The sequence below is a fragment of the Lycorma delicatula genome, chromosome 12, assembly GCF_047948215.1.
Source record: "Lycorma delicatula isolate Av1 chromosome 12, ASM4794821v1, whole genome shotgun sequence".
Classification (NCBI taxonomy): domain Eukaryota; kingdom Metazoa; phylum Arthropoda; class Insecta; order Hemiptera; family Fulgoridae; genus Lycorma; species Lycorma delicatula.
In genome coordinates, this window is record NC_134466.1 from 37,566,595 (window position 1) to 37,589,760 (window position 23,166).

At 29.7% G+C, this 23,166-nt stretch overlaps 1 protein-coding gene across 1 annotated transcript in view; it reads left to right on the plus strand.

The window, feature by feature from the left end:
* The window catches only part of LOC142332747 (circadian clock-controlled protein daywake-like), a 29,175-nt gene extending 7,141 nt beyond the window's left edge, over positions 1 to 22,034 (plus strand). The window contains exons 2-6 of the mRNA XM_075379360.1: positions 10,254 to 10,346; positions 14,512 to 14,659; positions 15,274 to 15,407; positions 19,158 to 19,310; positions 21,500 to 22,034. Coding sequence (XP_075235475.1) covers positions 10,254 to 10,346; positions 14,512 to 14,659; positions 15,274 to 15,407; positions 19,158 to 19,310; positions 21,500 to 21,651 — 680 coding nt within the window. The 3' untranslated portion in view covers positions 21,652 to 22,034. The remainder of the gene's footprint in view (positions 1 to 10,253; positions 10,347 to 14,511; positions 14,660 to 15,273; positions 15,408 to 19,157; positions 19,311 to 21,499) is intronic.
* Positions 22,035 to 23,166: the final 1,132 nt, after the last annotated feature.

Consider the following 23,166-nt stretch of genomic DNA (forward strand, 5'->3'; position numbering starts at 1 on the left):
AAGCCGTTTCCACACTTTAATATTACCTTGTACAATATGCAAACGATCTTTAAAAAATAGGATTCAACAATTACCAAAAATATCGTATAAAATACGCCCAAAATAATTTTACTTTTATATCATATTTTATTCACGTTTAAGTTAACAAAACAGTTCTTTCGATAAGTAATTCTAGTCGACATGCAGTAATATCTATGCTTTTTACTGTTTCCATAACAATTGATTGTATCATATAACGTAACAAAGAAGAAAGAATACAAACAAAAAAACAAACCGTTGTTCCTACATAAATAGCGTGGTATTTCATAGTAATTTCAACCTCTTTGCTCAAATCATTAGCTATTGCGGTACATTGATACACTTACAAAGAGAAATTAGCATACATCAGCCATGAAAAAAAGGACCAATTTTTTTCTAAAATTGTTGACAGACGCGACCCCGTTTACTACAATTATTTCTGCTTGATTTTAAACCAACTTTCATTTAGTATTTATATTAAAATATTTATTATATTTTAATAGTATTTATTTTTACTGTCTGCTATTGTGATTTGTGATTTTTTACGGGGGGGGGGGGGATTTTTTCTCCTGTAAATAATTTAAGAGAAAGTTTGACACAAAAGAATTTAAAAAAATATATATTATTTATTTTTAGAACACACTGGACTGGTCTTGAGTTAACTCATTGTCGCAAATCAGTTATTTAACAGTTGATTTTCCAAAGTCGAAAGGTTCTGAGATAGGAATCGTAATAAAAACTAGTCGCTTTTAACGGATTTTTATACTAGACAATGGATACCGGTGTATTTTGGTGATCGGGGTTCAATTAACCACAAGTCTCAGGAACGGTAGGCCGTAAAAGGCCGACCGTTGTAAAAGGCTACATCTCATTTACATATCATATATATCATCCTCATCTCATTTGAGCTCTACAAGGGGGGCTGCTAAACAAAATGAATTTATCTTTATTTTTTAATTTTCTCCAAAATAAAAAATAAAGTTCTTATTTCGAACCATTTTTTTTTGTTTTTTTTTTTACTAATTTCCTGGCGAATATAGCTGGAATAGCTTTATCAAAGGGGAAATGGTGATCACGTCAAAAATGGGGCATCAAATTTTGCAAATCTTTACGTTTTAGAATCTAACTATTTCATCAAAACCAAAAAAAACATATGTACGTATGTCGGTACTGCTTTTGGTCTTAACATTTCAGGATCGATTAAACCAATTTTTTTCAAATTCGGCTCAAATATTTCTATATGGGCATTAATCATATTTTTTTCAAAATTTGTTCATAGATTAGGGAAATATTACGAAATAAACAATTTCGACTTTCTTCAGAAGCGTTTTAGAGAAAACTATTTAAGTAAACCTACAACGCATAAGTAAATAATCCAATTTTTTTTTTCAAAAAATTAACCCCCCTTTCGTTCTTTCACTCTTCGGTTTAAGTATTTCTCAAATATTTTTTGAAAGTTTATACTTCATATATCAGGGTGTTCCAGGATGTATTCCCAGAACTTTAGGTACTGATGATTAGTACATCAAAATGAGTAAAACGGTTCATATCGACAGAAGTCCCATTATGCTTTGTTTCCTGATGGACGCCATTTTATTATTTTCAACAAAAAAATTATTTCTCAGGAACGGATAATTCTATTTTAATTAAATTTGTCTAACTAAGCTAAGTATTGTAAGTATTGTAACTAAGCTAAGTATTGATCTGCGTCACCGGAAAAATCATGCAATACCACGTCACCTTTGTTAATACATACTTTCAACCCTCACTCGTCGTCGCTTAAATAATATATTTCTAAGATCCCTTTTTTATTTTATAGCGGAAGTTCTTCCAATAGTTCCGTTGTCAGTTTTTCCACATAAATTTAATGAATTTAAAAAGGATTATACATTGTCTATTTAACGATTTTAAAATGTTTTTAATTTTTTTACTTCCTTGTACGAAGTACTGTGAAGTATTGTGACGGAAATAACCATCCCTGAATCCATTTTGACTAGTTTCGGCGTGACGTCTGTACTTCGTATGTGTCATGCATAACTTAAAAGCCGTAGAATGTTGAAATTTTGGATTTAGGACTGAACCAAAAGTATCCAAAAAAGCTCAAGATCCAAAAAAAATCTGGATTTTGGACTTTTTCTTAACTGCAGTAATAAGTCCTCATTGAGAGCTTTTCAATGATGAATCATAACTGGTACTTATTTTCATTGGTTCCAGAGATATAGCCAACTGAAATTTTATTAATGAAATATTTGGATCTTACAAGGAGACGACACAATGGTTCGAATTAGATTTCATCTCTTTTTTTTTAATTTAAATATATTGATTTATTAATAATTTATTAACCTCCGATTGTAAAAAAAAATTTACGATAATAATTCAATAATAAAAAAAAATATTAAAAATCAGAAGTTATTAACGAAATATAATTTTATGTACTTTTATTATTATTATTTTTTAAATGTGTATATGTAATTTAATAGGAAAGGAAGTCGTGTGGTGCCCATATCAGATTTATTCTACTGGACAATATTATTCAGAAATAGAACGGACCAATGGAGAAGGACCATTCTGTATCGTTTAATAAAAAATTTAGTTAATTTCGTGTGTTCAATAAAAAGTTACAGAATGACAAACAAAAAAAGCATAAGATTACGTGTGGTAGGAATTTCGTATCTCCTCTCCTTTCTTGATGACTGATAAAAATAATGTAAAATAGTTAGAAAGTCTTACATCAACTGAACATATTTTAAATAGTTCATTGTTTTTAATCTAGGAGTATTGGGTAGAAGAACCTTCTAGGAATAATTGTAACCTATTAATAAAATTATTTCATCTTTTTTTGTTATTTTGAATCGCTGAAAACATAGCAGAAAAATCTTCTTTTTTTTTTCTAAAAGGAAAGCTTGAATATGCATTTTCATAATAGCAATGAATAATTATAATACAAAAGAAAGAGCTTTATTTAATGAAATTGAAAAAATTTAAACAATCTTCACTGTTATTTATTTTAAAACACTGAATAAAATTAATTACTTTTATTACTACTTTTTTTTTAATGTAATTATTTCTATGATACTCTTTATAAGTTGCATTATTACTATCTTTCCAGTAAAGATGATTAAAATCATTTCCTACTTTACACCTTCAATAAACATTCAAACTTTTCTGCCTACCATAATCCGACTGTTTAAAGAAAAATTAGCATTTTCATTTCGGTTGAACTAGTCAGTATCTACATTCTGTATTTACATATTTAAGTCTCAGTATTTACATATTCTATAAACTAGTCACCTTTTACATTGTCAGCATTTGTATTAATATCTTTATCGTATAGAGACTGTATCTGTTATTGAAGTTATAAACCCAAAATTTTATGAATTAAAGTGCTATCAGTAACAAAACATGTACATTATTCGTTCAATTTTTATGAATCCTGTACAACAAAAATTCAACAGTATTTCTGGTCGTTCACAACATTCATCAGAAATAGTCAATAAAATCAAATAGTTTTTTCAAATCTTTTCGTTTTAGGGTCTAACTAGTTTATCTAGACAAAATAAGCATATGTATGTGTGATTGTGTGTATATATGGATATATACATATAATGTGTCGCACTGCTTTTGACCTTATATCTCAGGATTGACCGAATCGAATTTTTTATTTTTGTAATATTTCTGCATATGGGGCATCGATCGTATTAGTTTTTTTTTAGTTCGTTAAAGTCTAAAGGGATATCGCGAAAAACCAATTTCGATTTTCATCTGAATCACTTTGGAAAAAATTTTAATAAAGCAAATTTGTTATCTATAATGCGATTATAAATATCCAAAAAATCTCTTTTCAAAAAATCAACCCATCTCTTAAAATTGAATTATGTTTTCTGTTCTTCCGCTCTATCTGCCTTCGGTTTAAATATTTTTAAAAACATTTTTGGAAATATTATACTTCATATAAACACGAAGTTCTCCCGGGACTATCCTAACCTACTCTACTCGTGAAAATAATGGAAAAAATATCAGATAAACATATGTTCTAAAATGCTTCGTTTGCGAGTTACGTTTAGTTTTACCTAATCTGGTGAAATAAGGTCGTACTGAAATTTTTAAGGCGTTAATTAAGGGATAGAATTCGTGATTTCTTATATTTTTTGATCTAAGTATAATAATAATAATAAAAAACGACCTGATTATAATAATTATTAATCAATATTTCAATATTTTTTTCTTAAATTACATACCTGTTATTTGAAAAATCTTTCAGAATTCAGTAGCGAGACCTTCTTGATATTATTTTACTCGTAGTTTCGTATAAGTCAGATTATTGAGTTAATATATATTAGTGTAAATTATGACATCAAGGAGGGAAAAAGTTAAAACCTTTTATATTTTTTATATAATGTGAAATAAGTTTTTCTTAATAGCAATGGGGGTATCTGCGCATGAATAATGAGTTATTCAGCTACTTCATTTAATGTAAATTGAAAATGAGTTATGACCGGTAAACAAGTTGATACTAAAGATGTAAGTGGTTTAAAAGCAACATGTAGTAAGTGATAATTGATAATAGTAAAGAGGATATTGGTAACAAAGTCGAAGTGAAATCAAAACAAATCGAAAGTGAAAGGTATATGAAGAGGCTCAAGGTTAACCCGATACGTCTCGATTCTGTATTGAATAACGAACGAGTAACGCAGGCAAAGGAAGATAGCTGTTTATAAAGTGACAACGTAATAGCAGGGTCAATGTTCTTCCACGGTTTCTCTTTATCATTAAAGAAAAATTTTGATTTTTGTTTTTATTATAATGGGAGAAGTAAACCTATTATTTCTTACAAGATCTAGCCCACTTAATGTATAATTAATTGTTTTATGACCTGAATAAAATATTAATTTAACGGTTAGGAAATTAAAATCATTCATTAAAAAGAAATAAACTGATCTAAAGGTTACATATTTAAGTTTTTATGCCTTTCATCCGGAAGGTTCGAATTCCGATACTAGCTTTTCAAGTGATAAATAGATTTTAAAGTTGTCGAACCTAATTCAGTGTACACACCAACATTTTGTTTTTAACCTCCCTTCATTAAGGCTACATTTTCATTAAAATATTATTTGGATATTGTCCAGAAATTACAACTTTTTACTAATCTTAATAATAAAATTACTATTTCACGTCTGATGTTGATGAAATTTTGAATATATACTTAATTTAGAACCTGAGTAACTCGTTGTAAGTGAAGTTATTAATTGGAAATGCTTTTAAACAAAAAGTTACACAGTATCCGCACCCTAAATTACTTAGTTTGCATTATAGACGTATATCAATTTACGAAATAATTGTGTTTCGATTATATTTACTTAAGAATAAGGTTAGATTTGCGTGAGGTTAAGTTGAGTATAAGTCTTGAATTATGACTTCATCAGATAAATGAAGGTATGTTTCTATCAAATTATAATTACTTATAAACCAACCTTTTTTCCCCCCTCTCTTCGCTACTCCACTGAGCCGGACATACATAGTTAAGTAAAGCTCAGCCCAGGGGAGTGTTCTTTAACTCTTAAGGGGCCTTCCCATCTACCGGAAGTAAGTCCGTTATGGCAGGTTAGCCCCCCGGTTGTATCTTTTCATTCTTTATGAAAAGGGGGGTACTCAATTACTGGATCTCCCCCACCGGTATCGGGTCTTTTCATTTGTATCCCCTAACTTAGTCTCCCTTGGAGTCCTTAATCGATCATCGGAACCGGCACACCTCGGTATGCTGACTCTTCCGATTGAGGCTGTCCATCCAACCCTACACTAAAACCCTCTTCTTCTACCTTCCGTATCTTTGCATCGAAGCGCCTCCCTCTAGTATTCCTCCAGTTACTCTGCGACGTCTGCAAATACGGAACTGTGCTCTCCGGCTCCAGATTTGCAATACCAGCCCGACTACGTTGTTCCATCCATTCTTCACACTTTAAGAGAGTGTTCTTAATCGAGTCCCGTTCACTACAATACATAGTCAGGCACTCCCTCCTCCCAATTCCATACAAATACACTTCAAAATTACCGTGACCAGATAACATTTACGTCAGGTAAAAATTTCACTAAACCTTTTATTATACCATACTCTTAAATCGGGAATTAATATCCTCATCGATCCAGCCTTGACACCCAAGTTCCATCTGCCTTACTATACTCTTAGTGTTTCATTTCTAACTTCATCACTGTCACCGCCTTCATACTTATGAGCACGCTCAACAACCAGCCGTTCTATGGGAGGAGTCCCGCCCAGTACACATACCGCGTCATAAGAAGCCGTCCGATAGCTACCACCACTGACAAGGCTCTTCAATGAATTCTCTCTAATCTGACTCGGTTCCTCTGTATACCAACTGCATCCTTCCAAATAGGCGCGGCATATAACATAATGGAAGAAACCGCCGACATAATGGCTCGATGTTAAGACGCCCGCGGTGCAACCTGTGAGGTCATCGGACGACTTAATGCCGTAAGAGGCCTTTCACAGCACTCTAAAACGTGTTCGCTGAACCGTAGTGACTTGTCGATTGTTACGCCAAGGTAGTTCACCTTAAGACTTTCTTGTATGCGGTGATTCCCGACCACCAACCTGATGGGTTCAACTCTACGTGACCAACTAAGGATCAACTCTACGTCACCAACCTAACCTGACCTACCACAAGCTTTACCTAAACCTAACTAAACTCAATTAAATTCTACTTAAACCAGGTTATTTACTCTGTAAATAATGTATATTGCACATCTACCAAAATCCACACCTTAAGTTTAATCTGAAAATGAATCTAATCTCATTCTTTATTTAATTTCACCGAAACCATATTATTCAATATGATAATAATGTATTATTACACTATTAAAGTATTAAATTTGAAATTTTTGGTAAGGGTACTGTGTACTTATGAGAAATGTAACCAGGTGAAAGGCATTTCCGACGAATAGTTTCAATTGAAACATAGGTCCTAATTAATTTGAAACCTATCATAAGAAGAGGTGCGTACAGAACTGTATATAATGTAAAATGTTGTTATGAGTAGATTTCTTCCAAGTCAAACCGGGACTCTCCCCCTCGAAACAATCAACAATATTAGACCACTTAGTTTTTTCCTCTCCCCGAGATTTTGTATCGCTTGGGTTACCCACGCAGCTTTTACTTAATTTTTAATTTATACACATCATCCTGCCTCGTGTGTTTACATCCGGTGTCCACCATCGAGGGGTGAACGGGTCTGGTGAGCCCTAGCGGCGAGAAATGGAACTACAACAATCAAGCTACCATTACAGAATTTAAATTTGAACAAAATATAATATTAAAACTTAACACTAGTATTTTTTCAAGTTCATCCAGGAAAACACACAATATTTTTTTAATGGCATTGTCCATTGTTTCAAATAATCTGTCAATGTTTCATGAAACTTTGCTACTTCTTTATTAAATCCATCAATTTGTCCCTTTGAAATTATTTCATTTTCTTTGTATTTATTTAACATCGATTTAACTTGGATAGGTTAAAATTGAATTCCTACTTTTCCATTAATATATTCTCAATTGAAAAATTACATATTGAACTTCTATAATTGACTTTTTTCTCCCTTCTATTTTAAAAATATACGAATGAAAAATGCAACTGTTACTATGTAGAAACCAAAGATAGACTTCACTAAAGGGATTGTTAAAATAATCTTCGGTGCTTTTTCTTCAGACAAAAAAAAAGCCTTTAGAGCTCAAATAATTTTAAAGCTCGTTCTATTGCCGGTAATAACGATAACCGTTTATGTATGTATGAGTAATGTTTTATACTCTATATTTACAAAATCACATAAATCTTTTAGTCTTTCGGTTCTGACTGTATACATTAAAAAGTAACTAAATATTTTAAAAATCATTTGATCAATATCACATGATATTGGTCAGCTGCAGTTTGTAGTGTATTATGTAAAATGTGAGCAGAGCATCATCTTGTTACTTCATGTCTGCTCCAATTTTTATCATCAATTTACTGTGCACATGGTTATTTCCATTTCTTTGTCGTACACCAAAATTAACATTAGCATTGTCGCCCCCAAATTCAACGCATTTTTTTAAATCTATTTTCAAATCATTTAACATTTGTATACTAAAATGACCACCATATCTGAAGATTCCCCTTCTAGATTCCCCCATTTTAACAATTTTTTCATTTATTCCTGCTTTAGAAAAATATTGGATTAGAAGTGGAGATATTTTTTCCTTTGTGATTACTAGAATCGGTGCTAATACTATAAAATGGACAACTCTGAAGTTCGTTAAGAATGAGGTGCAAGAATCAACCGAAGAAAATTTATGACAATTTTAGAATCATTAAATACCTTTGGAATTAGTTTGTTAAGGCAGTCTGTAGAAGCAAAAGACTGATGTTTTTTAATTACACGGTATGCGAAACACAATTCCGTTGCGGTTGTCCGTTCTTCTTCTGGGCTATTCTATTAACAAAATATTCTGTAACAGTTTTAGACGTGTTTGATGATGCTACTTTGGAAGTATGCTTCTTCTTGTTAATGTGATCTTTTATATCGGCAATTGCTCCGTGGCTAATCTTAAATACGTATTACATGTTTGCAAAAGGCTTCGTATTCAGTTCTGCCTTTTTTAATGAACGGATATGTCTCACTATAGTTTTCAATAAATTTGCGCTTTCTCTTTGGCATTTTTACAACAAAAGTAAAAAGTAATAAATATTTTATACATTTTAAACATTAAAAATCATCATTAGAATATTAAAAATGTCAATTCAGTATTAACAAAACTCACCAACGTACGAGGCTTGGCTGATAAATTTTGCACATATATGTATATCATGAGAATGAAAAGAGATATTGGAATGAAATAAAAAGTGAATAAAAGTAAAATACCTTCGCTACAAAATGCAGTATTAATTTTTCAATACAATCCCCGTTTTCACTGATACACTTTTTCCAACGTGTGACCAGTTTTTGCATTCTGTCACTGAAAACTTCTGGCGGTCTTTGTCGGATTCAAGTGGCCCTAGCTTCTTTCACCTCATCGTCGGTGGTGTAATGATTACCTCTGAGATCCTTCTTGGGATGAGGGAAGAAGTGGAAGTCGCACGGAGCCAAATCCGGCGAGTATGGCGGATGCGGAATAGGCTCAATCAGCTTGCGGACAGTCATCAAAGAATTTGCGCAGTACCCATCGTGCACAGATTTTACGGTAATCCAATTGCTCGATAATATGGCCTACTCGTTCTTAAAATATGCCTAACTGAATAACGATGCTTTGCTGGGTGATTCGCAGGTCCCTTTGAAGAAAATCGTCCACCTCCTTTCGATGTTTCTTGTCAAGTCACAGAAACTGGTCGTCCGCTGCGAGGAACGACCTCAATTGTCGCTTTACTACCTTCACATTCGCGAAATTTCAACGCCTGTTTTCAAACTGTATGTACGATGGATGAAAATGCTTAAAAAGTATGCTTAATAGCAAAATTGTGAAACTGGGACTTTTGGGCGAATTTTAAAAGCAGTGACAATCCCGATTAATCGGGACGCCTGGCAACCCTAGTTATGAGATGTAAAATTTTATTTTTACCAGTTAAAACACAAAACAGTAAAACAATTTTTTTTTTCTTAAATTGCCTCAAATTTCTTAAAAATTTATATTTATATAGAGAACAATTTTCTGAATAAAACTGCATGAATTTACACTAATAAATTGTTTTTTGTACTTGAACTGTATAACCTACAATTCAGTTTCTTCAAATTTTTATTTGCGATATATTAATTTGATCCTATTATGGGAATTAGTTCAAACCTATAGTTGTTTCTTAGTTAAAAAAAAAATAATAAAAAAGAAATTTATTAATATTAATTATATTAATTTTTCTGTAGAAGAAAAAAATATGTAAAATTTATATACAATAGAATCTTTTTAACTAACTTGGTCATATTTTGTCAGTTAAAAGGATTAAAAAAGAATTGAATTGATATTATTTTTTTATAATAATTTAAATCTATTGAATAAATATCATTTAAGTCATTTCCTACAGATTATTCATATATCCTTTCCCCACTATTAATGATTATAAATACCAATTTTGTGAATTTGTACACAGTGTGGACACATACCACAAAAATAAATATTATTAGCTTAGAAATATATTTTGTTTTACTTTCTTAACAATTGATTTTTATTTTTCATAATGTTTTTTTGTACATTTCAGCGGAATATGTACCAGTTTGTAGAAAAAGTAATCCACAGTTTGAAAAATGTGTTTTGAATTCAATTGAAGCAGTCAGACCATATCTAGCTAAAGGTTTGTTTAAAGAACAAATAATATTTAATTAGCAAATAGCGTCTCACATTGCCTGAAAATTATTTTTTTCTAATCATATTTTAAAACTGTTACAATATTACTATGCTAAATTAGCCATATTACTATGATAAATTCAATTTAGTTTTTAAGTCTTTTCTGCAAGATATAACTGTGTTCAGGTGGGTACATTTATTTTCGTTATCTCCAGTTATATTTTATCTTTCAATTTGATGAATTATGTTTAAACTATGCTCTCTGAATATCAAGAGTGAAGGAAAAGATCATGCATTTCGAGGGGATGTCGAATAAAATCAAAAACAGTAGTTCAGAATATGATGATAGAGCAGGAGTGATGTTTTTGATTATTTAGGTAGTAATATTACATAAAATGAGAATGTAGTATATACAGGAACAGAAGTTTCAGTCAAGGAGACTTAAATATTGTGAGTTTCGTACTTGCAGAAGAAAGTAAGAAAGATGTAAAATTGAAATTCTCTAAAACAGGTAAGAAAGAGGAAAGGAAGATTCAAACTACAGAAATGCAGTTTTTAAGATCTGTAAAAGATTAATTCATATTAGATAGGAACCCAGATAAAGCTATTTAGTGGAACTTGGATGTCCAGCCATTAAATTAATAGATCTAACACAGAAAACAGTGTAATTAACATTTGGACAAAATGTCACCAAAAAGAACTCTAACAAAAGTAATACAAAATAAATCACAAACAAGGGTAAGAGATGTTGGTCTTCCAAGGAGAAAGTGGATGAATATTATTAAAGAAATTGGATTTAGGTCCTAAAGAAGTTTAAACTCTAAAAACTTTGTTGGCAAGAAAAATTATTTTTTTTTAAATTTTCTTTGCATACACCAAAATATTTTGTTGAGAGTACGTAAACACATTAATGTATGTTTAAAATAATCCTTGAATATCTATTCACCATTATTAATAATTTCAAAATACCAAAGTAAGAATTAATGAAAAATGTTATTACATCACCTGGTTAGGATACCACATATTACAACATCAGAGTTTAATTAATTTGATTCAAGAATGATAGTGTAGAATAGTAGTTCCCAACCAGTGAGTGGGACACACTGGTGTGTCACTCAGTCCTATGGGGTATGTCACAAAATTTTAGAATTTAAAAATAAATTTTATGTCATTCAGAAAATATACAAAGTAATTTATACTTATCATGAAACCTTTTATATGATAAAATGTATTTTGAGACAGACTGTACTATTCAATATTTACAGCAATGCTGAGTTTAATTTTTCTTTCTTCCAATAATTTTGAGTGATGGTGAACTCCTGCAACAACAATTAGTTTACTCTATCCGCTGGGTAATAAACTGAATATTCATTTTTGCTATGTTGAGGGATTTATCTCTCAACGTCTTACTTGTGCGAATCAGCATTTTCTACAATGGAAATAGTTAAATTTAAACAACAGATTAAACTAGTGCATCTTGAAGATGATTTGCCTGTTGGCCTGTCAACCATAAGGTCACATGTTGGCAAATTCTGTGGAACACATAGAGGGTAGACTTCACATTAATTTAGTGGTGAGTTTTTAAACAAACAATAATATGTATTTTTGTAATTGGACTTCCGGTATAGTTAGGTCAGTATTCCAGACACTTAGCTTTGTATTTCTCTGCTGCTGCTTGAATTTAGATGAATGCGCTTGCTTGTGAGTTAACATTGGTCAATATACAATGGATATCTGATGCTTAGGAATACTAATTATTACTATTACTGGTATCATTATTATTATTATTAATCAAAAACAAAAAAGTTTCACAATAACACGGGTATTAGTGAAGTGTGTCGTCACTCAAAAAGGATTGGGAACTACTGGTATAGTAGATAAAAAATATAGAAGACAAAAATTCAGATTTATAAAATAGATAGTTGAGGATAGATATAGTAAATACGTTATTAAAATATCAGCACAGAAAAGAAAGGAACAAAGAATAGCATCAAACATCGAAACAAGCAAATAAATTATTTCCCCCCCAAAAAAAATTTCTTATAGTTTACAATATATACATTTAATTACAGTGTAGAAAACTCTAGGAACTGCAATTTTCAAGAGTAAACTGATGATTAATTGAATTTCTTTCCTTTATAATTACAGATTTTCATATTTGTATAAAAATAAGGTGAAAAAAACCTGCAATGAAAGTGAACCAAGATTGCAATATATTCCCTTCCCTTTTTATATTATGATAGATGTAATAAAAGAACCTCAAGAAAAATTTGAGACAGGATAAAAATCTAAAGACAAAAGATAACAAATTTGAGGATTGGTTGATGATATTTTTATATTAGCTGAAACTAGTAAACCTTTAAAAGTAATAATTATATTAATTTATTGCTGAAGAAGAAATTCAGTTTGAAAGTAAATAAAATAAAAAAAATATGTATTGAAATACAATCAAAAGGAAAATGATAATGACGCATTATATTTTATCATGAAGAATAAAATATTTTTAAAATTACAGATTTTAATATATGAAAGTAGTAAAATTAAGAAAGAACAACCAAATACGATTTCCAAAGTAACTCATACGTAAATAATAAATGTTTTATTCTGATCAATACGTTATAATAATAAATTATTCAGATCATCTCATTATGTGATAAATTATAAACATAAAAACATAAATTAGATACTTTGCATGGGATTATACGTAACCATAATAAATATAGCGATTGATAGATTATACAAACTGATGTGTAATATTTATGAAAAAGGGGAAGTTCTGTCAGACTTCAAAAAGAGTGTTATAGTCGTGATACCAATGAAAGCAGGAACAGATAAATGTGAAGAATACAGAACAATTAGCTTAACTAGCCATGCATCAAACATCTTAACTAGAATTCTGTACAGAAGAATTGAGAGGAGAGCAGAAGTTTTAGGAGAAGACCAATTTGATTTCAGAAAAATTACAGGGACAAGGGAAGCAATTTTAAGCCTCAGATTAATAGTCGAAGGAAGATTAAAGAAAAACAAACCAACATATTTGGCATTTATAGACCTAGACAAGGCATTCGATAATGTAGACTGGAATAAAATGTTCAGCATTTTAAAAAAAATAGGGTTCAATACAGAGATAGAAGAACGATTGCTAACATTTACAGGAACTAAACAGCAACAGTATTAATTGAAGAGCATAAGAAAAAAGCCGTAACAAGAAAGGGAGTCAGACAAGGATATTTTCTATCCCCGTTACTTTTTAATCTTTACATAGAACTAGCAGTTAATGATGGTAAAGAACAATTTAGATCCGGAGTAACAGTACCAGGTGAAAAGATAAAGATGCTACGATTTGCTGATGATATAGTAATTCTAGCTGAGAGTGAAAAGGATTTAGAAGAAATAATGAACGGCATGGATGAAGTCGTACGCAAGAACTACCACATGAAAATAAATAAGAACAAAACGAAAGTAATGAAATGTAGTAGAACTAATGAAGATGGACCACTCAATGTGAAAATAGGAAGAGAAAAGATTATGAAGGTAAAAGAATTTTGTTATTTAGGAAGTAGAATTACTAAAAATGGACGAATCAGGAGGGATATAAAATGCCGAATAGCTCAGGCAAAACGAGCTTTCAGACAGAAATATAATTTGTTTACATCAAAAATTAATTAAAATGTCAGGAAAAGATTTTTGAAAGTATATGTTTGGAGCGTCGCTTTATATGGAAGTGAAACTTGGACAATCGGAGTACCTGAGAAGAAAAGATTAAAGCTTTTGAAATGTGGTGCTTGAAATGAGGAGAATTAAAAATTAGATGGGTAGATAAAGTGACAAATGAAGAGGTGTTGCGGCAAATCGATGAAGAAAGAAACATTTGGAAAAATATAGTTAAAAGAAGAGACAGATTTATAGGCCACATATTAAGGCATCCTGGAATAGTTGCTTTAATATTAGTTGGTCAGGTAGAAGGAAAAAATTGTGCAGGCAGGCAATGTTTGGAATATGTAAAACAAAGGGATGTAGGATGTATGGGGTATACTGAAATTAAACGACTAGCACTAGGTAGGGAATCTTGGAGAGTTACATCAAACAACAAAAAAAAATATATATATATATATATATATATATATAATGAAAATATTTTTAAAATAAAGATAATTTGTTTTTATTTACAGGGATTCCAAAAATGAAAGTACCTCCAAGTGAGCCGTTGGTAATACCAAGTTTAGAAATTATACGTAATCTGGAATCATTAAAAGTGAATGCAAAATTAATGGACATACGTGCTTACGGACCTTCTTCCTTCATTGTTAAAAAACTTAAGTAAGTTTTTGTATCATTAGCATAAAATATTCTTAATTAATAATAAACAATCATTTTATTTATTTATTTTATAACAATTCATAATACATATTTATTATTTTATTTCTAATTCTATTATGTTAAGTAGAGATAAAATATATAATTCATGATTTCAAAATAGAATGGGAATAAACCATTTAGAAGCGCACTATTCAAAATTACTTTAACTTAGAATAAAAAACTTTATTATGTAACCAGTCCTTGTGGAAAATACAGTGAAGGAATTTCTTATATACTTGAATATTAACTCTATTTAGTAATATATTCTATTTGTAATATAGATGATTATTATTTCTGGGAAAGATTAAATCTTTTCGGAGAACAGCTTATGTTTCATGTTAGACCGATCGTTACGACACTTAATATACATTCTTTCATGTTATAAAAGTTAATTATGTGTTGTGATTACCAGTTAACTATGTTAATTTTTTTTTAAATTATTTAATTTTATAGTTTGTAGTTTTAATCGTAAAAAATTCAGCACAATTTTGAGGTGAGTCAATTAACTTATTTATAAATCTACAATAAAATAATCTTTTTTTCATAAAAGTTAATTAATTACATTTTTTTTTCAGAATTGATCTTCCCAAGTTATCGGTAGATATGACTGTAAAGATACCACATCTCTATGTTACATGTGACTATGATGTGGATGGACGACTTTTAATAGTTCCTTTAAAAGGAAAAGGACATTTTAAAGGAAACTTTAGTAAGTTTTTTTCATTAAAAATATAGTACACAAACAAAATATAGAAATTTATTTCTTAGAAATATAATTTTGGCTGTTGCACCTGTTCCCAAAACAAGAAAATGTAAGTAAAAACAACACAAGTAAATATATATATATCCATATATAAGTATTTATGACAAATATATATATTTATATATTTAAAATGAGTGTCCCAAAATTCACGCAAGATTTGAATTTTTCGCCATTTCGACAAAGTATTGCCAACGAAAAAGAAGACGGCGTGGCAGCTGACAGTTCAGGGTTATTAAAAATGGAGCGCTACACGAAGGAACCAGCCGTTTTCATTGTAGAACAATAATTTAAAATTAATGAAGCTACAGTTCGCAAATTTCGTACAAGATATGATCGGAATAATGATTTAACTTCATCAACTGTGAAGAGATTAATTAAAAAATTTGGAGTTCAGAAAATCCACGATTGACTGTCGAGAAACAAATGCATCCACAACATGTCACTCTTTGGTGCGGATTTTGGGCTGGAAGCATTATCGGACCATTCTTCTTTTTGGTCAGGCAATAACAGTTCTCGCTATCGTGACATAATAATCCAGTTCTTGTGCCTAAATTGCAAGATGTGGATTTGGAGGACATGTGGTTTCAACGGTAGACGACGGTGCCTAGGCTTTCCATGTCCGGGATTAGCCCGGACATTCCTGTTTTTTTAGTGCTGTCCGGGGTTTGAAAATTTTATGACAGGCGAGGATTTTTTTAAATTTTAGACCTATATGTTCGACATCGCGTTTTTAATCATTCTCTTACGGCCGTGTATCTCTCAGCCGACCTTGGAGCAAGTGCTGACGTCGATTATGACGGACGCGTGGCTACCGGTCTCGCCACAACTTTTTACAGTCATTTGGGAACACAACACGGGCAATGTGTTTATGTTGTTTTCGTGTGTGTAGTAACTCGTCTATACGTTTTTGATTTATCTCTATTCGTTTTTTGTCTCATCGTTTAGCAATAGGGAAAAGAAAATGTGTGTTTAATGTTAACCTGCAACAGGAATACAAATTTTTGAAATTGTGTAATGACAGTAACAATGAACGTGTTTATCGCACACTGTATACTAGAAAATTTTCTGTTGTACATAAAGGAAAGACCATATGAAAACAGGTAAACATAGGAGTGCTATTAATGCTACTGCTTCAGCAAACATAAGAGATATTTTTAAAGCCAAAGATGGTAATAACAATAACACTGATCTAGAGTGTGATGCTAAAGATCTTTCGTACCTTTTCATACAAGACTGCTAGACACGAACTCCGTTTCAAAATATCAGACTGCACATCTAAACCGGTAAAAATGTTATATTATCCAAAATTTTAATGTGCTATAACCAAAACCGAAGCAATTATTGTTAACGTTATTTCACGATTTATATTTGATAATGTGTTGTGTTCTTTGTAAAACATTCATTATGTAACAGTAATGATGGATAGCTCAAACAGAAGTGAAGTAAAACTTGTTCTGATTGTTGAAAGATATTTCAGTCTGGGGTGGAAATTCAAGTTAAACTTTTAAATTTTGATGAAGTGTCATGTGAAACTGCTCAAATTTTGACTCTGTATCTTTTTCAGCATGTGAAAAAAATACAAAATTGAAGAAAAGTTGATTTGCTATACTGCTGATAACACTAACAGTAATTTTGGTGGTGTGAAGAGAAAGGGAAATGAAAATGTTTTCAGAAAATTTCAAAGTGATTTAGATAGACCTATTTTAGTAATTGGTTATTCAGCCCACATAGTACACAATTCAGCACAAACAGCATGTGATTCTCTACCCCTGGACATAGAAGTTATTGTTATAAAAATTTATGGATATTTTTACACATATACAATAATAGTAACGAAACTTAGAGTTAAGTGAATTTTGGAAACAGATTACAAAAAAGTATTATCCCATAGCAGCACAAGGTTCCATAGTGAGTTACCTGCAATAGAAAGAATTCTTTCCATTTTTGATGGCCTAAAATCATACTTCTTATCTTGTGACAAATGCCCAAAATTATTATTTGATTTATTTTTAAATCTAGAAAGTAAACTGTTTTTGAAATTTTTATATGGTACTCTACAGTTATTTAATAATGTAGTTCTGAAATTGGAAGCTAATTCTATCACAGCAACAGAAGCAATTCAGACATATTCTAAATTAATTAGTCAAATTCAGGAAGGAAAAACCCACAAATTTATACCATCTTCTGCCAAAGAAATGCTAGCACTCTAAAAGAAAATAATGATATTCCAGAACAAAAATTCTTCTCAAGCATAGACAGTTTTTATAATTCTAGTATACAGTATTTAGAGTTGTGGAGAACCAGTTTTGATAGTTAGTAAGTTTCAGTGAATAAATTTATGAACTGAAATTGCCTGGTCTGATTTAGAAGGGAGTGCATAAGTTGTTAATGAAATTATAAAAGATTCCATAAATACTGATGAACATACATTTTGAACCAGATAATGCAAAATCAAAGGATAGGTCGTGGTTCAAGTTGTGAAAAAGTACCAGATGCTATTGAAGAGGAGTGAAAAGCAATTTTTAAGGTGCTTCAAAAGACTGATATTTCACATTGCAATATTTCTAAAATGGTTGAGTTTGCAATGTCTTTGCCTGGGACACCTGCTCCAGTTGAGAGTCTTTTCAATTACAGGGAACATTTGGTCTACAGAATATGGTAAACTTTCAGTATCTACTGTTAACATCTGCTAAATTTTAAAATTAATTCAAAACTTTCTTGTTGTGAATTTTATGATGTAATTAAAACAAACAAATCATTTCTGAAAAAGTCATTTCTAGTGAAAAATACAACTGAATAAATAAAGTTTAAAGTTTCAGTAAACTGTTAAGACTTTTAAGTAATTTCAAAAATCTGTCCTGGGTTGAACCCAAAAAATATGGTAAGCCTAACGATGCCGCATGCCATACAGCCCAAGAAACAATTCAATTACTGCACAAGTCATTTCCTGGTTATGTAATTTCCTGTTTTGGTGATCAGAATTGGACGCCCAGATCATAAGACTTAATGCTGTCTTTTTCTTTGGGGTTTTTTGAAGTCTAAGGTTTATGTCAAGAAGCTCATGACCACCTACACCTTGAACGAGGAAATTGAGCGCTGAATCAACAAAATTCAGCCACATTTATGCAAAAAGGTCATGGAAAATTTCGACAAAAGAGTATGTACATGCCCGCAAAGCCTTGGAGGCCATTTACCCGATATGCTATTTCATACATAACCCTATACTGTACACTTCATGAATCAATAAAAAATTTACAAAAACAATTAATTTGAAATAGAAAGAAAGAAAGTGTTTTAAAAAGAGAAAGTTGAGGAATACAGACAAGTTTTAACATGTCTGTACCAGGATTATCTCACTCCATCAACTGTTTCTTGCTATATCTCATATATATGTATTTCTCATCATACCCCTTTCTATTTTCTCTTTTACAGCTCTCAAGGATATCATTTATCAGCCTGAAGCTTACTTTGGATTCTTTTGTTTCATTTTTCATGTCTGATCCATATGTTAGAATTGACCTTTTCTTACATTACCTTATCCCTTTTCTTACACTACCTACTTGTTCCATAACAACTGCTTTACATTTCGACATAAATTACTTCTTTTTATAGTCAAATTGTGATTATAATTAATTATCTTAAGTCTGTATTAATTCCTGAAATTAAATTTAAAACTAAAATTTTTTTTAATTTTAGCCAATTCTGAAGCAGATATAAAGGCATCTGCAAGTACTATAACAAATAAAAAAGGTATCACATATTTACAAATAAAAAATTTATCATCAAAAATTAGAGTAGGAGATACAGCTATTAATTTTATAAATAAAGACAAAGAAAATGCTGCTCTAAGTAAGTATTTTATATTTATATATTTTATTGACTCATTATATGTTTTATCAACCTGGAAGCTATTTGACCTCACTAATGATACAGTAGTTGTTAAATAAGCCCTGAGTTACACCAGAGTGATATACTAGGTTTCTTTTTTAATAATAAAATTTTTATGTTCAGTGATTGATTGAGATAATTTTAGAATTAAAAATAGCTATTATGTATAGCTATTTAAAAAAAAATATTAAAATATTTAATATTTTGATATTGGTTGAAAAATATTTAGAGGTTCCCATATTTTATTATAAACACTTGTATATAATTAATAATGAGCACAATATGCACTTAAAATTATATATTTTTTCATTTATGCATAATTTTAAAGTTTTGAATTCTCTATGTTTCATTAGTTTTCTAATGTATTTTACACTGAGAATTTTTTATTGTACCAGTACTTATAACTTTTTATGTTTGGTACATTATAATATGTTGTTATACAAATAAGTTGTACTATTTTATGTATCTTTTTTTATATAGTATAAGTAGTTGTAGATAAAAGTAAAAAAGATATTGCATGGTTGTAAAACCATGCAATATCTTAAGTAGAATCTTCTTATTGCATGTTTTTACAATCATTTAATTAACTAGTGCCAATTAAAAAAAAATTAATATTCTTTAGTTATAAAAAAAAAAAATTGAATAATTGTATGAAAATTGAAAATTTTATGAGAATATTTTCATTAATAACAAACATCAATATACAGGTAGATATTTTTGTAAAAAATTATAATTTAAAAAAAAAATAATTATTCAAGTGTTATTTAGTTAAATTTACTTACAATATAGCATAAAACTAAATTTAAAAAAATAACCAATGAATGAGTAAAATGCTTACCAGCCAGTAAAGATGTCACAGCTAGTATAATTACTAATACTGGATTTGAAAAACATTAACCATTCAACTTATTTTATTATTATAAAGACAGTGTCATTATTAAATATATAAGACCCAATAACTCTTATAGAATTTTTTTCTATTTATTTACATAGATACAATCTAGAGATATTTATTCTGAAAGAAATTTATAAATTCTATAAAATAAGAACAAAAAAATTAATTTTTTTTACAATCTATCCAACTGAGAAGAGTCCAACTGAGAGTACTGTCGTTATTCCTTGCCATACCAAAGAAGAAGAATATTTTGAAAAATTATTCATGATTTTTATTTTACTTTAGCTCAGAGGCGATTCCTGAAGATATATCTATGTGTGCGTTGGTTTCATTAATTACTAAAATGAAGATTTCTTATTTTTTTAACAACAAACTAAATTTAAATGACTTTAAATCTTGACTAATTAAACTCTATAATTTGCCCTGATAAATTTCTTAGACAAATCACATATAGTTTGTGAAGGACTAAATATCTTGAAAATCTGTTAACATGGTAAGCTAGGGATTCGCAAAAGAAAAAAAAGGAAGAAGTTTAATAGTGAATAGAAAAATTACCACTTTACTTTACGTACTTGAAAAGGTAGCTTGGTGTAATGATAAACCAAATATTTAATAACTTTACAATCTCGGCCAACATAGAGCAAAAAGCTTAAATTTAAATTAAACTTGCAAGAACTTCTAATCACTGAAGATGTGAACAGAGAAAACAAAAGGCATTCTTGATAACAAGTTTAACTTGTTCATAAAATAGTAAGTGAAAAATTAAGTAAAAAAAAAAATTAATAATAATTAACTAAAGAAAATACATTAGATATTTCAGACATTTTATTTACATTCACCAACTACAACTTAAAATGAAATGCTTTAATTTGGTAGGAATTTCCATTTAAACAATTTTGAATGGTTTTTTCAAAATTAAATTTAACAAATGCAAACAGATTTAGTTCATATTTTAAAAGTTTATTGTTTTTACAAAAGTAAATTGAGATATTCTACTTTTATCAGTTTAACAGTATAAATTTATCATTTTAGAATTTAACTCTTCCAAGATTTATCAGATATACGCTTTCTTCCTATGAGTGCAATATAACACCTTTATAAAGTGTATCAGTTAAAAATACCACAAGATTTATATTCTTAAATCATCTTACGAATGAAACCCAAGAAAAATTATTATAGTATGGAGAATTTTTTTTGTTGAACATTGATGATTAAAAATAATATTCAACAATTTAATTGTATTATTTTTTTACAGTGGAATCAGCAGCAAATTTTATTAACCAAAATAAAAAAGAAGTATTACAAATTATATCGCCAATTGTAGAGGAAACAACAGAGGCATTTATTGAACAATTTGGAAATGCAATATTTAAAGCAGTTCCATTTTCTGAAATATTACCTGACTGAATTTTTTTCTGTTCTATAACTATAGTGTATAGATTAAAAATAATTTTGTTTATATGTTTGTTATTATCAAAGGTCAGATGATGATAATGGATGTTAGTGATGTTACCATGACAACTTACTTTCAAAATAATAATTATAATATATGTTGTCTTATTTATAGTAGTGTATTTCTTATGGATTATGCTAAAACATTAACGATATTAATTCTTGAAATGTTAAGGCCATTTATATAAACGCGAAATAATCATGTCAAATTCCTTCAGATTACAACAATTTCTTTCAGTTAAATGTAGAACTACATATAAATACAAGCATAGAATTAGTTTTGTGTTTCTTTTCAGTTCTACAGTGTCTGCAGTATGCTGTAATAATTGTAATTAAAGTTCTCTTGATACAAGTTTTATAACTGTAAAATGTGTTCTTTATTTTGAATACTTGTATCCCACTTATGTTATTTTTATTTTACCACTGAATATTTGCTATTACTTTTAATATAGCTAATCCATATCAAAGGGGAAAAGTACAGTGATTACATCAAAAAGGGAATGTCAGGCTTTTTATTGTTAATCTTTACATTTTTGGGTCCAACTAGTTCATCTAGACAAAAAAACAGTTGTATGTATATGCACATGTGTGCACATGCATGTGTGTGTTGTGTGTGTGTGTGTGTGTGTGTGTGTGTGTGTGTGTGTGTGTGTGTGTGTGTGTGTGTGTGTATGTATCACACTGCTTTTGGACATTTTTGACCCAACTGATTTTCTTTAAATCTGATGCAAATAATTCTATAGATGGGCCACTGATCATATTAATTCTTCTTATTCAAAATTCATTGGGGGATAGGAGGAGGATATTGCGAAAAACCAATTTCGATTTTCTTCAGAAGCATTTTAGAAAAAACATTTTATTAAAGCATTTACTGCTTTAAAAGCATTTTATTAAAGCAAATTTGTTATTTACATGTATTTATAAATAATTCAAAAAAGAGTTTTTCAAAAAAATCAACTCCCACATCTTAAATGAAATATATGTTTTCATCTACCTTCAGTTTAAATATTTTTCAACAGTTTTTTAAAGCTTAAACTTCATGTATAGACTTATCACGAAATATTTACAATTTTTTTTAAAACTATAGACCCCAAACCTAAATTGCAGAAATTTTTTTGAAAATCTTTTTCTCATTTTTAGCCTTTATTGAAGGGAATTTTAGAATTAGAGAAAACTTTATTTAAGCAAATTTCTTAAGCTTAACCTACAGTAACATGCAAAGTAATCCAAACACAGATGTTATTTAATTAAAAAGAACTTTATTTAGAAAAAAAAACATATCGGTACAATTTGTAAAAATCTAGTAATTAATATGTTCTTTATTTTCTCTTCACATATATGATTTGGATCGATTCAGAAAGTGTACTGCATGTTTTTTTTATTTCTTCATCATGAAACCATACCAGTATTATTGCTTTAATGAGGTCAATTTTTTTAATACAATTCACTTTTGAGAGTCATTTTTTGAGT